Below are 16,211 nucleotides of genomic sequence, written 5' to 3' on the forward strand. Positions count from 1 at the left end.
TATCTGTGAGTAGAGGTGAGTGGTTTTCCACATACATACTTTTCCATATATCCCCATTTACATGATCTCATGTGTTCCAACTGAATTTTTTGCAGTTAATAAACTGTATGTCTCAACCCTTCTAGTGTTTCAACAAATGTTTTGAAATCTCTCATATCTCTGGTTGCTGCAGACGTATTTGGGGGGCAGCCATCCAGTGTCGCAGCTGCTATTTAAGGGCCACATGCATCAACGAGAAAACTGGTCGCAAACGGGCAGATTAGCAGAATCTGCCCCTTTGCGACCGGTATTTTTGCATTTGGGATGCATCATCCCAAATGCAAAAATCGCAATTTAAGGAATCTCTAAATAGCGATTCCTTAAATTGCGATTGCATTTAAGGAATCCCAAATTGAGATTCCTGAAATGCAATGTATTAAAGTTAAAAAATTAGCGATTTCGCTAATAGGGGGAGCAAATTACCATGAAGTTGAACTTCATGGTAATTTGCAAAAACTTTGAAAAATGCACTTTTGTGCATTTTTCAAAGTTTCATGTTGCGCACACACATGCCCTTAGAGCATGTGTGTGTGCAACATATGTGCACAGATCAATTTCAGGGGTGCAATAGGGTGTCATTTTGACACCTTTGCACCCTTGAAATTGCATGAGCAATTTGCGAGTACCTACTGGTACTCGCAATTTGCTCATGCAATCTCCAATTCATTCCTATGGGCCTGGAGGCCCATAGGAATGAATGGGACGGCATTCCTTAATTGAGACTCGCAATTTGCGAGTCGCAATTAAGGAATTTGTAGGAATCGCTATTTTTATAGCGATTCCTACATGCATAGGCTTTTGCAATTCCTTAATTGCGATTCCTTAAAAATCTCAATTAAGGAATCGCAAAAGTCTTTGTTGATGCATGTGCCAGTTAATCTTTTGTTTTTCTTCTACTCTACTCAACCAAAAGATTTAAGTAGCAGCTCAAACACTGGATCACCTGCCCCCCAAATAAGTCTGCAGCAACTAGAGATTTGACAGGTTTCAAAACATTTGTTAAAACACTATAAGGGTCGCGACATACAGTGTACTGACTGTATAAAATTCTGTTGGAATGCGTGAGATCATGCAAATGGGGATATATGGATAAGTATGTATATGGAATGTTAGGATAAAATGGTGGAAACTGAGATATCTGAGAAGAGTTTCAGGATTACTAAAGAGGTACCATGAGGGTTAACAAATTGATCGAATCCAGCCATATAATAATATTTTGGTATTGCACACCAGATTAGTTTAGTGGTTTCCATTGATCCAAGATACATGCTGGAGAGGTACTAGAAACAGAGCGGGCCTATTCATGTTTGGTGGGTCTGCCTGGTACTGTATATGTTTTGGAAAGAGATCTAAACAGCTTAAGTTTTATTTAAAAGTAATTTTTATTGAAATTTTCAAAAGAGTAAATGGACAAAAGGAAAAGAAGTCATTGCTGTTATATAGCTTCATACATACATTTTAGCAGTCTTGGTTATAACAGAGTAAGCAGCTAAAGTTGATGGTGTTGTGATGTGGGAAAGACAGAATTGGCTTTGATCTTCCCATTGATGGTCGCAGCGATATTGGTTCTTGCCAGCCTTTGGAGACAAATGGTGACCCAGACAATGAACATATAGTACATTCAAATCAGAATGGACACAATGGTGATGGAATATGTAAATTTAGATTTGAGGATAGGCAATCTATTCTAAACTATATATATACTTATTTCTATGATACTTTGGTAGTCAATATTCTGACTATAATATTTTTGTTGTTGATATTCTGACATTCATCCACTGAATAGAATAATGATGCATCACAGTAACCTAGCTGTTGTCTTTAGAGAGTACCCATTGTCTTTTGTACAAAATATACAGAGCAGCTTCCCTCTTCTCTCTAACCGAATTGTTCTGCAGATATGTCTGGTGAACGTTATTTCTGGTAATATCTGTAGGTTTGATGTATGTTTCTGACCGTCTTTCTGTTTTTCACAAGATCTCAACTGAAACTACCTCAGAAATCAAACTGTTTGATCAGGAGATGATGCCAGTTAACAATTCCCTACAAAAGTAAGTAGATTCTTGAGCTACAATAATTTTCTGTCTTAGACATTTAGATCTTGTGTAGTAAATAATTTTCCAATCATTCATTTTCCTGGTACCTACTAGCTGGTGTTATGGTAACTAATACAGATTTTTTTTTAAGTTTGCAGCTTTTTTCTCCAGTTTTCCATTAGGTTCAGTCCCCTTTTCTCTGCATCAATTGCTCGTTTTTGATCAGTTTTCCTCAGCATCTGGTAACCCACAAACCATATTTTATTAGGCCTTTTCGTTTCCTTTATCAAGAGGGTCCAACAGTTTCAACCTTTTCAGATTTCCTCGGACTGTGGGGCACCTCAATATTACTTAGACAAATATCACCAAGCACCTTTTTACGTTGGATGGCATTTTATCTTCTTAGTCCATTGTTGGCAGTCTAGAGCATTTAATCTGCATCTGTAATTTGTAACCCTTAAAAAATGTTAATTTTCCTGTGTTAGCTGTGAAAAACTCTGACCATTCCAAATGGAAATAAATGCTGTGTAATTACTCTATTGATTTGTATGTAACTTTTGGTGTAAGAAACTGGTTTATTAGTTGGAGTTGATTGGTGTCCACCACAAGTAACATTATCCTGTCAAAGGTTTCAGTAATTTAAACCAAAGCTCAGTCCCTGGCAGCTATGGCATAGAGCAGAGAAGCTTTTCCTAACGAAAATGTGTAAAGGATTTAGGAGTACCAAAACAATTAATAGTTTGATAACACAAAACAGCAAAATAAAATTTCCACTTTAATTTAGAGGGTGCAGGTCGAGACCTTCAGGCTCCTCTTAAGTTACAGATAGCTCGTTTGTTCTATTGCAAGTCCAGTCCTCTTGTGTTCTACAGGTCCAGAAAGTGTTATGAGAAGGTGCCTTGGGGTGCCACATATATGCCTGGCACAAGCTAGTGGATGAGTGTGACTCCTTGGCACTCCATAACCAATAGGGTAAAAGTTCCGAGAGCAACCCTACCCACTTTTTTAGTCATTTTTGTTTGCTTTATTGCAAACGGGCCCAAAATGCCATGGGCCAGGATATTTTCAAGATGGCGATCATCTTTGGCAACACCTAACTTGGACTCTGAGGGCAGGGGGTGTTTTGGAGAGTGAACTGTGGAAATTACCAGTGCCCACCTACTACTAACAATAAAATCCAATTTGAAGAACCCTTACCCACAACAAATCAAGAGACAGAGTGTGCTGGTAAGACAAAAGAAGGTCGGTCGGCACTAGAGACTGAGATACACAAGAATTGTCCTGGGCATCCTGTTTGCTCCCTTTCAAGTACGCCAAAGTGTTACATGTGGTTCTAACAGATTCTGTCAGGTAGGATTTGACATTGTGCTGCCAAGAGCATGGCAGGCCCCCACCCTTCTGCCACGCTCAAAGGAGTCATTCCTGCTCCTTAAGGTCAGCCAGTCATTCACAGTGACTTACTGTTTAGCTCCTGGGAAGAATTTCACACCTCATTCAGGCAACGTAGAGGCCGGGAGTTGCTAGAGAGTTAGTGCATAAAAAATGGACATTGTGGTCATTTTATTTGAACTCTTCTATAGCACATTAAGTATGTGTGTTTGTGTTGAGAGATCTATTCACGATAAAGGGAATGCCAAGTTCAGGTCTCTCTTCAAGAGGGATGGCACATATTTGTCCTGCCAACATAGATTAGCTGTAAAATGTCTGGAAAGTACACCATTCACAGAGCAGTAGCCACTACAGCCTACACTAAAGGCAGGACAATAAACTGAATATGTCAACAATTACTTTAGCCTGTGAAATATTTTATCGTCGCTTGAGTGAAAGAGTTTGATTGGAAGACTACTTCTTTATAGGGTCCTTTGCAATGAAACCTCAAATCTGACTAAGGTAATTATATTAGAATAGCTTAAGGCATCTTTTCAGGACATGGTTGCCTCCACCCTGTCTCAAAATTACTTGTTCCGCGTGTTTAAAACACCTGATTGGTACTATCAAGGAATTTGCTGACAAGTCACTCTAGAGGCTACAAGCCCGTATAAAGAGAAAATCACCAGTAGTGTATACATGTGAAATTTGGATGAAAACAATCCAGGTCACTTTTGGCTCTGGTTGGCGATCAAGAGCAATTGCCACAATTTATAGTTAAGTCTGAGAATAATTTGTGCCCCTTTCAAGCCGAGTTGACTGGAATATGTTGACAGACCTGCAGCATTCCTCGTTTGGTCACCAGAAAATAACACGTAAGCTAGCATTGCTCCAGTGGTAAAATACTTGCATTTGACATTGCTGTGAAATGCAGGTCGCAAGGTTGAATCCTAGCAAGGCGAAATGAGCCTTCTAGTAAATATAGTGCCATTAGATTGGGCAATAGCATCATGTATTGCTTGTTGAAAGTAAACATAGCAGAAGTGTGAGATGAAGCGCTCTATGAAAGAAATCTTACTAACATTATTAAGTTGCTAGCACTGTATTGTGTACCCAGGCTTTCCATTTCAGAGGTGTCTGAGGGTACAAAAACTGTACCGGACAACCATGAGTTTCCTTTAGAAAACCTTTCTGCAAGATCTGTGAAGCCTTTGCTGTAGAGGTTTGAATCACTAGGAAGGAAAACGATCTGAAATGATCTTGTGTCCACTTGAGATCCTCCATTCTACCTCAGACAGTGGGGTGATCACTGGTCCAGTATTCATAATTGTGAGTCTTTAGATGGATTTAGGAGGTTACTGTGTTGTAGTCTGTTAAAGAGGGCAATGCACAACATAATACCTCATTCAGAGCAAATGTAATCTGCATAGTTATAAAACAAACTGTCATTTCCACTTCTGGATTAGAGCACACTGTAGGACAAAGCCAGGGATGTCCATGTTTGTCAGCTTCTGCTCAGAGGGCCCTCATTGCCCTCAAAAACTGTGCCTAGAGCAACTTCTGATCCAATGAAATCTAATATTCTTTTGGGTGTGTTTGCATCAAACCTCACCCAGAAGAGTTTCTGCACATTAAAGCATCCTGGCAAAATACTAATACAATTATTGGATGCCCCCAAATTCAAGGAACTTGTTCTTGACCTTAACTCCACCTCACACGGTCTATGCCTTTCTCAGCTAAGGCCTTTTAATGACTTCCAATATCACTCTATCACCATAGATTTTAATTGGCCCCTAGAATAATTGTTTATTTTTAAGTAATTATTTTTTCTTATTGGCTAATTACCCATATATTATACCTGTTACATTATTATTTTATTTGAACCCACGTAAGTAATTACTAGTTTTAAATTCCTCATTTTGTGGAATATTCTTTGTATATTTCATTCCTCAGTTCTATTTTTCTGCATAATTTAAGCATTAAGGTTGATATTAACATGGCATACTTATGGTAGATGTGGTGTAGGCATGGGTATCACGTTTTAAGTCTTTTCACTCTCACCGTCTGCTAGACCAGTGACAAGATAATTGTGACAGCCCCATGTTAATCTTCAGCTCATTGAAAATAAAATATTAAAAGTGTCTCCTGCATTGTGAACTATTAATATTTATTTTTCATTTATAAAGTGTGAACATGACTTGTGAGGGTATCCGAGCACTTTACAGATGATAGGAAATACGAAGCAAGAGAACAAACCACAACATAATCAAGAGAGGTATAGGACAAGTCTCCGGGACAATAGAAATGATCCAAAAAACGAGTGATAAAGTAATCCTAAGTGAAAATCTAGAGTTAAAATGTGTGACTTTGAGTAGCAATTTGTTGACAAGTAGTATTTTATCTTCTTTTTTGAAAGATGCAGTAGAGGGGATCAGTCTGGTTTCAGGTGATAGGCAGTTCCAAATTCTAGTGGTGTTGCGTTTTGCTTTGTGCACGATGGTTCCGTGCTGAACATTCATGAGCAGAGCTCTAAATAATGGTTATAAGGGACAGTTGGTTGCAGTTTGCGTGGATAGAGTTTGTTCTGCTCGCTGCATCTCTCTGTATTGTTGATTCCTGCTCTTCAGCAAATAAATGCTTTATGGAGAACTGGCTTGGGTATATCGTCTTTCATCAGTGGCGACAAGCGACTTAGATAATCCACATCAGAGTCCTGGATTCTTCTTCTTATGGTCTGCTGGTGCTTATGCAGCTTCCTACATCGTTGTTGTTGGAGGTGGGAGACAGCAAGAACTCTTCCAGTAACATTTTGGTTGTGGCGGTAGAGTTTCCCCATGTTGGATTTTAATACATGCGTGTCTGGTGGCCATTTTCCTTAGGTCCTAAACACAGGGATACACATGCCATTTGCCTAACTGCATTTTACCTACGTGTGAATCACAGTATTTGGCGCCCATTTTCTCTTGGTATCAAACCCGGCGCTATGCATACCATTTGCTTTGGCATAAGTACTTTGTGCATCGTCACATTTCTTATTTATTTTTTATTTATTTAAACTTCTAACGCGCACAGCTACCCACAGTGGGTTTCCCGGCGCTCAAGAAAAGACTGAAAATGGAAAAAGAGTGGCACGCTGAATTTACCAGGCTAACAATCACTGCTGATAGAGCCAGGTTTTGAGTCCCTTACGAAAGCGAAAAAGATTGGTTTCTGTCTTAAGGGTCACAGGAAGAGCATTCCAAAATTTGGGACCCAGATAAGCAAAAGAACGCCCTCCCATTTTTGCCAGCCTAAATCTAGGGACAGAGAAGTCACCATATGTTGATGATCTAAGAGTTCGACTAGGTTTATAGGCTTGGATAAGATCCTGAAGGTATTTTGGGGCTGAGCCGTGTTTGATTTTGAAGACATGACACAGGGCTTTAAATTTGATTCTATTCGGAATTTTGAGCCAGTGGAGGTCACGGAGTGCTGTAGATGCTGATGTTCTCCTAGGGACATTGCAGAGCAGTCGGGCGGCAGCGTTCTGCACAACCTGAAGTTTTTTTATGGTTGTTTGGTCGGCTCCCAGATATAGGACGTTACCATAGTCCAGGCGAGAAATAACCAACGCCTGAACTACCGTTCTTTGAGAGGATGGAGGTAACATCCACAAGATCTTCTGAAGCCATCTCAGGGTGGCGAAACAGATAGAAGCCACCTTTACAGCCTGCTGTCTCATTGTAAGTTTCTCATCGATGAGAAAGCCAAGATTGCGAACTGCAGCTACAGGTAGTGGAGTAGGTCCCATATCATTGGGCCAATGGTGGGAACCCCAGAGATCCTTGTTTTTGCCTAGTATCACAACCTCCGTTTTGTCACCGTTAAGTTTCAAAAAATTACCCTTCATCCAATTTGAAACACGAGTCAGGCCTTCTTTCAAAGCAAAGAAGTTATTGCACCCTTTGTTAGAGAGAGAAAAAATGATCTGTGTATCGTCGGCGTAGGAGTACAGTGTAAGGCCGACTTCCTCCACAATAGTAGCAAGGGGCCTTACGTAGATGTTGAATAATAAGGGGCTGAGTATCGAGCCCTGAGGAAAACCATACGCCGAGGGATAAGTTATAGAAGAAGCAGAGGCAGAGAACACCTGGAAAGTGTGTTCTTTTAGAAAAGAGGCTATCCAGCCGAGAGCTGCACCCTCTACTCCCAGGGACCGCAGAGTCGCAAGAAGGATGGAATGAGACACAGTGTCGAACGCCGCACTTAGATCGAGCAGGATCAAGGCTGATGTTTCCCCGCGATCGACACTGTGTCGCAGACTCTTGGTAACTCCTAGGAGTGTGGTTTCAGTCGAATGATGCGCTCGAAAGCCAGATTGGGACGGATGTAAAAAGCCCGATCTCTCTACAAGCTGAGTCAACTGTGTGTTAATGTGCCTTTCCAGGATATTAGATAGAATGGGAAGCAATGAAATAGGTCAGAAGTTGGACAGATTAGTAGTGTCCGCTCCGGCCTTTTTTAATAAAGGTATTATCATTGCATGCTTCCACTCCTGGGGGACATATGACTCAAGTAATGAAGAGTTAAGAAGTTGCATTAGCACTTGACGTGGACTAAGTTCAAGTAGTTTTAAAATCTTGGCGGGTATCGGATCTCGTGGGGAACCAGATTTAATGCTATTTAGGCAGTGGAAAAAAGAAGCATCGTCGAAGGGTAACCAGTTTACAAGTTTCATCCTAGTGGGGAGTGAAACATCTGGAGTCAGGGTAAATTCTGGCAGAGAAGTGTTATTAGCTGTCAAAGGATTTAAAAAGTCAACTCTCAACTTTGGATACAAAGAAATCAGCTACAGAATTGCATTGAGCCTCATCCAGAGCGGGAGGAGCTGGTACCGTATCTGCTCCAGTTAGTTTCTTCACAACCGAAAAGAGCGTACGTGGACAGTTTTGGGCATCAATGACAGAATTCGAAACAAAGGCAGCTCTAGCCATTTTGCAATGGTGATGGTAGTCCCTAAGGGCTGCCTTATAAGCTATTTTACAGGAGACAGAGTAAGAGCGTCTCCATTTCCTCTCAAGCGTCTTACAGCTAGATTTCATATGTTTTAAATCATCAGAAAACCAAGGCGCAGGAGGCCGGTGAGATAAGGAATTTTTTAGTGTTACAGGAAGGAGTTCATCAATAGCGGAATTCAGCCATTTAAATACGTCGGAATTTAGTACAGATATGAGTGTATTGGTATTAGGGAGAGTATTTGATAAACGTGTATTGAGATCAGTGATATTAAGTTTGTGCCAATGACGTATAAACACAGCCTTATTACCAGTATTGTTATTATGAAGATCTATCTGAGATAAGGCCAAATGTACTGCATAATGGTCCGACCATTCCAAAGGACGTGCAGGAACGGAACATTCGAGGGAAGGATTTGAAAGGACAGGGTCCAGTAAATGCCCAGCCGAATGTGTAGGTCCAGAGTTGCATAATCGAATATTCAAGGCTTCCAATTCGCATAAAAATAGTTTGCTGACACTACAATGACCGTCTTCTAGATGGAGGTTCAGGTCGCCAAGAATGGAAAAATTGGCCGCTTTCAAAAAGAGAGGGGCCAAAGTGTCTGCAAAGGAAGCTATCCAGGTGTTAGCGTTGCCAGAAGGGCGATAAATCAGGAGACCAGACAGGGTAAATTGAGGGCTAATCGCAACCTTAAAAAGTCCGGCTTCGCAACCAGGCATGTGAAAAATATCAAGAGTACATAAATATTTTGACTTGAAAATTATCGCAATGCCACCTCCCCTACCAGTGTCTCTGTCTATTTTTACCAATTTATAGCCATCAGGAATCACTATAGCAATATCAGGCCCTGAACTAACCTGAAGCCAAGTTTCTGTAAGGAACATGGCATCTGGATTTTCATCTACTATAAAGTCATGGATATTATTCTTATGTTGTGGAAGGGATCTACAATTCACACTCCAAAAATGCAGTTTTGTAGGGGAGGAGGAAGTTTTAGCAGTCCTTCTTCTACCCCTCGGTTTACCCCGCTTATGTAATACTTTCAGTTGGTTACACCTAGACATTCGGCCCATGGTGAAGCCGCAGTGGGCACATTTAAAGTTGTGAACTGGCAGTACACATGTAGTGCACTGTGCGGGGCGGTGGTGACTAAGTTGCTTTAACTCCTCACCTGTATAGGTGTTCATAGCATCAAGAGGACCATAGTGTGCGAGAAACGATGCTGGGTCCCATGTCCCTAGGCCCGGCCTGGCGTGGACGGGCTTAGACGGTCCTGACTCTGGCGCGACTCCGGCGCGAGTCAGGCGCGTCCGCTGAGCGCGTTCGCTGCGCGAAGACACAAACATCCCCGTTTATGCGCAACTAGAGCGCTATTACTCCCGCCCACACCCAAGATGGCCGCCGCTGTTCCGTGTCCGGGACCAACTCCACAGCATCAATGCTCGGCTGGGAGTGGCCCAGGGCAACGGGAGAGAGGGGGAGTGAAGCGAGTAATACCAGCTTTGTAAATCAAGCCAGTATGTACCGAATTAAAAAAGTCAATAAAGCGCCGATTCAGCAGTTATCAAGCAAATAAAAACAAAGCAGTGCCAAACAACGCAGCCTCCCGGCTTCCGCCTCAGGAGGTGCTTGATCAGTCGTATAGTTAGGCGCAGGCCGAGTTGGGACCCCTTTTATGCGCAACTAGAGCGCTATTACTCCCGCCCACACCCAAGATGGCCGCCGCTGTTCCGTGTCCGGGACCAACTCCACAGCGTCAATGCTCGGCTGGGAGTGGCCCAGGGCAACGGGAGAGAGGGGGAGTGAAGCGGGTAATACCAGCTTTGTAAATCAAGCCAGTATGTACCGAATTAAAAAAGTCAGCAGTTATCAAGCAAATAAAAACAAAGCAGTGCCAAACAACGCAGCCTCCCGGCTTCCGCCTCAGGAGGTGCTTGATCAGTCGTATAGTTCTTAGCGGCCATTTTAGTTTGGTCGTCAGTGCGGCGATTCAAACCCCAGTTTTTTCAGCTACAGTTTACATGTTTTCCACTTGCCATACATATCTAAATTCCATTTTGGATGCAACTATTGATTATTCTTGGGAAAGTGCAGCATACTGCGTACTCTCAACTAATTAATTATTGGCGGTGATGCGCACACCTTCACAGTTGGTTGGTTGACATCCGTGATATGCACACCATTTAACCTATTGTGCATCATTATTATTCCCGAGGCAAGCAAGCGTGTGACAAAGACTTTGTTTCTCTGTTTTAATAGGTTTTGCAGCTTGGCTTTTTATTTTTATTGGGTTTGGAGTGCAATTTGCACACTAGTATCATTCTAAACACTATTTCACATAACAGTACTCTATTCAAAAGAAAATTTGGGTGGACATTAAATAAAGTTTTATTTAGAAACATGTTCAGATTAGCGTCACTTCATCAGGATCTGCACGAGGCTGTAAAAGGCCTAACTCTGAATGCTGTTATAGCACTGAGGTTTAGAGCGGCCAGTCATGGGCAAGGGTGTGGGAAGGGAACAGTGTGGAAAGAGACCTGAAAAGCAAAATGTTTTAACAGCAATATAAAATTTAAAAGAAATGTTTTTGCCAACTCAAAACCATAGGTTAGCGAGTACAACACTTAAGTCCACGATCATTTTGATGCATATATATCCTCCTGTGGTGATGTTATACTGGATTAACAGTAAGATACTAGCAAGGCCTCATTCTGATTATGAGACCTTCATGCACTCTTCAACATATAATCAAGAGCTCCTCGCTCTCTCTAATTATAAGATCCACAGTTGAGCCCTTGACCCAAAGTCTCACTTATAACAACATGAAAGGACAAGGTCAACCAAAAACATAAAACACCAAATGAAACATGAACCGGAAAAGACTAAGGGGATGATTAGGATGGCGGGCGGATCGCAACCCGATTCCCCCCCCGCCATTTTATAATGGCGGGGGTATCACGGCGGATGCAAAGTGCGTCTGCTGCTGGTTCCGATTGCCGGCCGGGCAGACCTGGGCCACAATATGGTGGTGGTGCCTAGTAGGCGCCGCCATCCATATTAGGATGTGTGTCATACAAACCCTTTCCATGGCAGCGATGCCGCCATGGAAAGCCTTGCGGGGATTTACATTGGGGGGCTGTTGCGGGCCCCCAGGGAAGTGGGGGGGATGGGGGTCTGCACTTGGGAGGTACCTATGGTACCGCCGTACATTGCCACGCACAAGGTGGCAGGCACCGTGCGGTGCCTGCCACGTTGTGCATGGCAATGCACAACATGGCATCTTCACCATTGCAGCAAGTGCTGCAGCCAGCAACACTCACCGCAATGTTGAAGATGTCTGATACGACCGCCCCGGTGGCGGTCGCATCATGATTGGGGTGGTGGGACTGAAGCATGGCTGGCGGGCGGTCCGGTTACTGCTAGGGTGGCGGGAGGACTTAAGACCCCTAAGTCTTGTTGTCAATTGCGTTCGAACTCTGACCACTCATAAATCACACACATACAGCTGTATGCAAAGCACCTTGATCACTTATGACTCGTACACATACAGGCGTATGCTTGGCCCCTTGATGACAATCAACCTCAAGTTTATCGATCGTGGCACTGATGTTACCTTCTTACTGCGCAGAGCTCTGTACTTGCGCTTTTGGCGGCCTGCCCAGAACGGATAGTGCCTGGAGGTACTCAGCAGGAGCCGATGTGAAGAACGGTCCACACGAAAGCATGAAACTTTGACATGGACCAGAACTTGGCTACGCAGGATTGAACGGAGAAGAACAGTGCGGAATAGTGAGCATCGAGTGTAGTGCGTGGCTGGTTGTATGGGCCTGCCAATATGGCCACCACCGTGGGGTTCTGGGAGTGATAGTCTCCTGTGCCTACTCTCATCTTGGAGAGGAAAAAAGGCACCAAAACACCATAAACAACTACTCCCTATTGGTTGTAGAAAGCACAGTGTAACCACCAATGCACAGGGGCATAGGCAGACAAGAAGCCGTCACTGGGATGGTAGTGACAGGCCCTATACCGCGCACCGCCTTAGAACTGACAAATTATCACTCCACCTTTACCATTTTTGCTACTGCCTGGTGAGCCGCCAATTAGATGGAAAGAGTGGTTCAGGGCATTCATTGCGTACCTAGGAGCTATAGATTGGTGAAAATTCAGACCTGAAAGATTGGAGCATACTTTGGGGTGAGCAGGGGAGAATATTTTGTGACCATCTTCCTGAAATAGTTAATGAGGATTCTGGAGAAGAATTAGATGAATATGAGGGGGCTGTTCAAGGTCTGGAGGCACACTTTGATAAACCACCTAATTTGATTGTCAGGAGACATTTTTTTTCCACATGCACAGTCTGGATCATAATCAATTGACATGTGTGTGCTTATGGGTTGTAGCAGTGAAATGTGAATTTGAAATTTTTGCTAATCATCGGATTAGGGATCAGTCACCAGTGGTTGCCATAAAAAAATCAAGATTGCCTTTTCACATATAAGAATCCATCTCTAGAAGAAACAATCGTCATTACACAGTATCCAGAATTACAAAGAATATTTGAAAGAAATTTACAAAACTGAGAGTATTGCTATTGTTAAGAGTAAAAAGCCTGGTTTACCTAACACAAGTACACAACAGAAACCCAAGTCCACAATTGATTCTGCGTGTTTCAGGTGTGGGTCGAAAATGAATCTAGCATACAGTGTCCAGCACTAGGGAAACAACATAACAAATATGGGGTATTAAATCATTCTGCAAGAGTATGTAGAAGTATGAAAAATGTTAAAGCTTAGTCTGTGATGACTGAAGAATCAGATCATACAGGAACTGAGATGACAAATATGGTGTTTTGTGTTAAAGTACTTAAGAAAGATCTGGCTCCTTGCAAAGCTCTTATTGAGAAGTTTGTGGTGAATGGAACTATGATCCCTTTGTTGACTGATTCAGGCTCCAAACTCACTAATTTCTAAACAAACCCTGTTGGGGAGTAGGCTTAAGCAAGAACTTTTAAAACCTGATATCAGTCCAAGAAGGTACAACAGGGCCAATATCAATCTCGAACGGTATCTTCTATATAATTTAGAGATCACATAGTTGTCGGGAGGTTTATGTATCGATTGTGGGACCAGATATTTTAGCGTGGCATCATCAAGGGTGTTTGGGGCATCAACAGAGCCTAGATGTTACCCTCAAGTCCTGAGTGTGGGTAAATTTAATGAGCTTTCCATGAGCATGAATGAAATTTTAGAGCATAGACCATATTTTTACACACAAATTGGACACAGTGAACAATTTTGAGCACCATATTGAGTTAAAGGAAGGGACAATACTTGTTAAGCATCAATTAAGTAGTGTTCCGTTCAGTATCAGAATGAGTTAACTGAATTGTTGAACAATTTATGTCAAGAGGGTGTTATTGGACCAACTGAGTCCTTGTTATGGTTGTCCCCCATTGTAATTGCTTTTAAGAAAAACAATGAACTGCAAATGTGCATTAATTTGAGAAGTTTAAACAAAGCCAAATGAGTTCATGCATGTGGAATTCCTATAACAATGCCTAGGACATATTATTTGGGGTTGAGGGTAGCAAGTTTTCATGTTTATTTTGTCCTTGGAACAAGTAGGCCCAACCCCCTGCAGCATAGGCCCTTTGGCTTCCAGTACCATATTATGAATCAGAGAATGGCACTGTTTGCTGTTAAGATAATATTTATGTCCAGATGTTAATACTGTTTGAACTTATATTTATGGTTCATTAATATAAAGCCTTTATTGTTAGGGTGACTTCTCTAAGGACATGTTGAAAGTCAGACTACACTACGGACAGTGGTTCCAAGATAAAGATGTGTACATATGTTTGCAAAGTTTAACAATTTGAGGCTACGTATAATGTTTCCAGGATGCTTTTTGATTAGATGCAAATATATGCAAAACCTTGAAAACACTTGCTTTTAAAACAAAAGTTCATTAAAAAATGCAACTAGATAAAAAACATTTTGCTAAATTACTGTGTAATTTTAAGTACCATTTCTTTGAAGCATCATTAAGTAAAATATGTTGATGCATGCTAGTATTTCCCAAAAATATTCATAATTGAAAATCAGTGTAACCAGTTGCAACAAAATTATATGAAACTTGAAAATAAACTAGTGTTGACAAAGCCAATAGGTATGACATTGGAGGTCAGCCATTTGGTTTTGTCAATGCATTGCTTGTTTGGACATGGTTTTTGTAAAACTAAATTGTGTGGGAGCTGCCTGGCCCACATCATTACAACAAACATTGGCAAAAGCAAAAATATTTTTGGGTCTGAAAAAACCCGCATTGCCACTGTAGTTAGTTCCTGGTACTGAACAAAATTACTTTGCGTGCCGATATGCTCCTTGTGAAAGAGCAGAATGCTCTCACTCACTGTGAAGCCAGCTGGTAGATAGAGAGAGATAGAATTTTAATAAAATCAAAAGGTCCTGGATAACGCTGGACCGAAATAGGGGTCCATTCTTAAAGTCCCAAAAAGTACACCATGGCATATGTACTTGCATTAATGCAGATGTACAGTTTTCAGGAATTCACAAGAATTTACAGAACTAGTTCAGGAAATTGCACTCCTAGAAAATATTTGTTAAATGCATTTTAGCACGAGCAAATATGCATGTGTAGATTTGGTCATGCAGAAATCTGTTGAGCGGTAACAAGTTCTCTCTCCCACCAACCACTTTTTTTCCCAAACCTGGAGGAAGTTTTACTTTTGCCCTTGTCAGGAGTACATTTTAAATCTTCCTCTGTATGGGAAAAGATTAGAGATGAGCTGATGAAAACTCATAAAACATGCAAGTTAGTAGGTTCACACAGACTCAAAAGGGCATTCCAAGCATGGGGAACTATTGCTTACCGCTACCTCCGGCCCCAGTAGTTAGATCTGTGGAAAGGTGGCAAAATAAAGGAATTGCTAGTATTCAAACCCTACTATGGTATAAGCTCTGCCATAATCAGAGCTGCTGTTATCAGAGCTCTTATATAATGAGTTGCTGCCATAATACGTCATCACACTACATGGCACCAAAGGTAAAAGTGGGTTTTGTTTCACAACAGGTAGATTTTGAAGCAACAAGTCCCTTGGACAAGTAGATATTTTATTAAATTCCACAACCCTGAGGTTGATGGGCATCCCCTTCCCAAAATTGATGATTTTATTGTGTCCTTATCTGGGGCATGTATATTTCCAAATTGGACATGCGTTCCGCATATCATCAACTTGTTCTCAGTAAGGAGTCCAAGCATTTGACTGCCTTTGTCACTCGAGTGGTGTTTTTTAGTTTTGTAGGAACCATTTGGATTGGCTTCAGTGGCTGCTACTTTTCAGAGAGTGATTGAGGATGTGTTGAGTGGCATTCCTGGTGTTTTCGTTTTTCAAGATTATGTGTTAGTCCATAGTGAGGATGAAGTTGAACACAACAGCACTTTGAATATAGTGTTAAAAGCCATGGCAGAAAGAGGTTTGAAATGTGTATTTAGAGTAAAAGAAGTTGAATACTTGGTGCATCATTTTGAAGTGGTACACATCCCGGGTGGGAAGAATAAGAGGGCGGATTGTCTTTTACGCCTTCCAGTTTGATCGGAACCTCTTGTGATTAAAGAGGATGTGAAATATTTGGTGGCTAATATTTGTTGGTCGTATGTAGGGTGTGTGTCTGAATAAAAAGGGAAAGAAGCTTAGAAGGAAGACAGTATTTTGAGAGAAGTGAAGAGTTATGTGACTGCTGGTTGGCC

General features: G+C 41.7%; 1 protein-coding gene across 3 annotated transcripts in view; it reads left to right on the plus strand.

Annotated features, from left to right (window-relative positions):
* C2_1H18orf54 (chromosome 2_1 C18orf54 homolog) overlaps positions 1–16,211 on the plus strand; it is a 227,928-nt gene that overhangs the window by 161,863 nt on the left and 49,854 nt on the right. For all 3 annotated transcript variants that reach the window (XR_014969719.1, XM_085629948.1, XM_085629954.1), the window contains exon 7: positions 2,017–2,090. Coding sequence is in view for 2 of the 3 variants with exons in the window: in XM_085629948.1 (XP_085486074.1) it covers positions 2,017–2,090 (74 nt within the window). In the remaining variant the exon portion in view is untranslated. The remainder of the gene's footprint in view (positions 1–2,016; positions 2,091–16,211) is intronic.

Source organism: Triturus cristatus, chromosome 2_1 (genome assembly GCF_964204655.1).
Source record: "Triturus cristatus chromosome 2_1, aTriCri1.1, whole genome shotgun sequence".
Classification (NCBI taxonomy): Eukaryota; Metazoa; Chordata; class Amphibia; order Caudata; family Salamandridae; genus Triturus; species Triturus cristatus.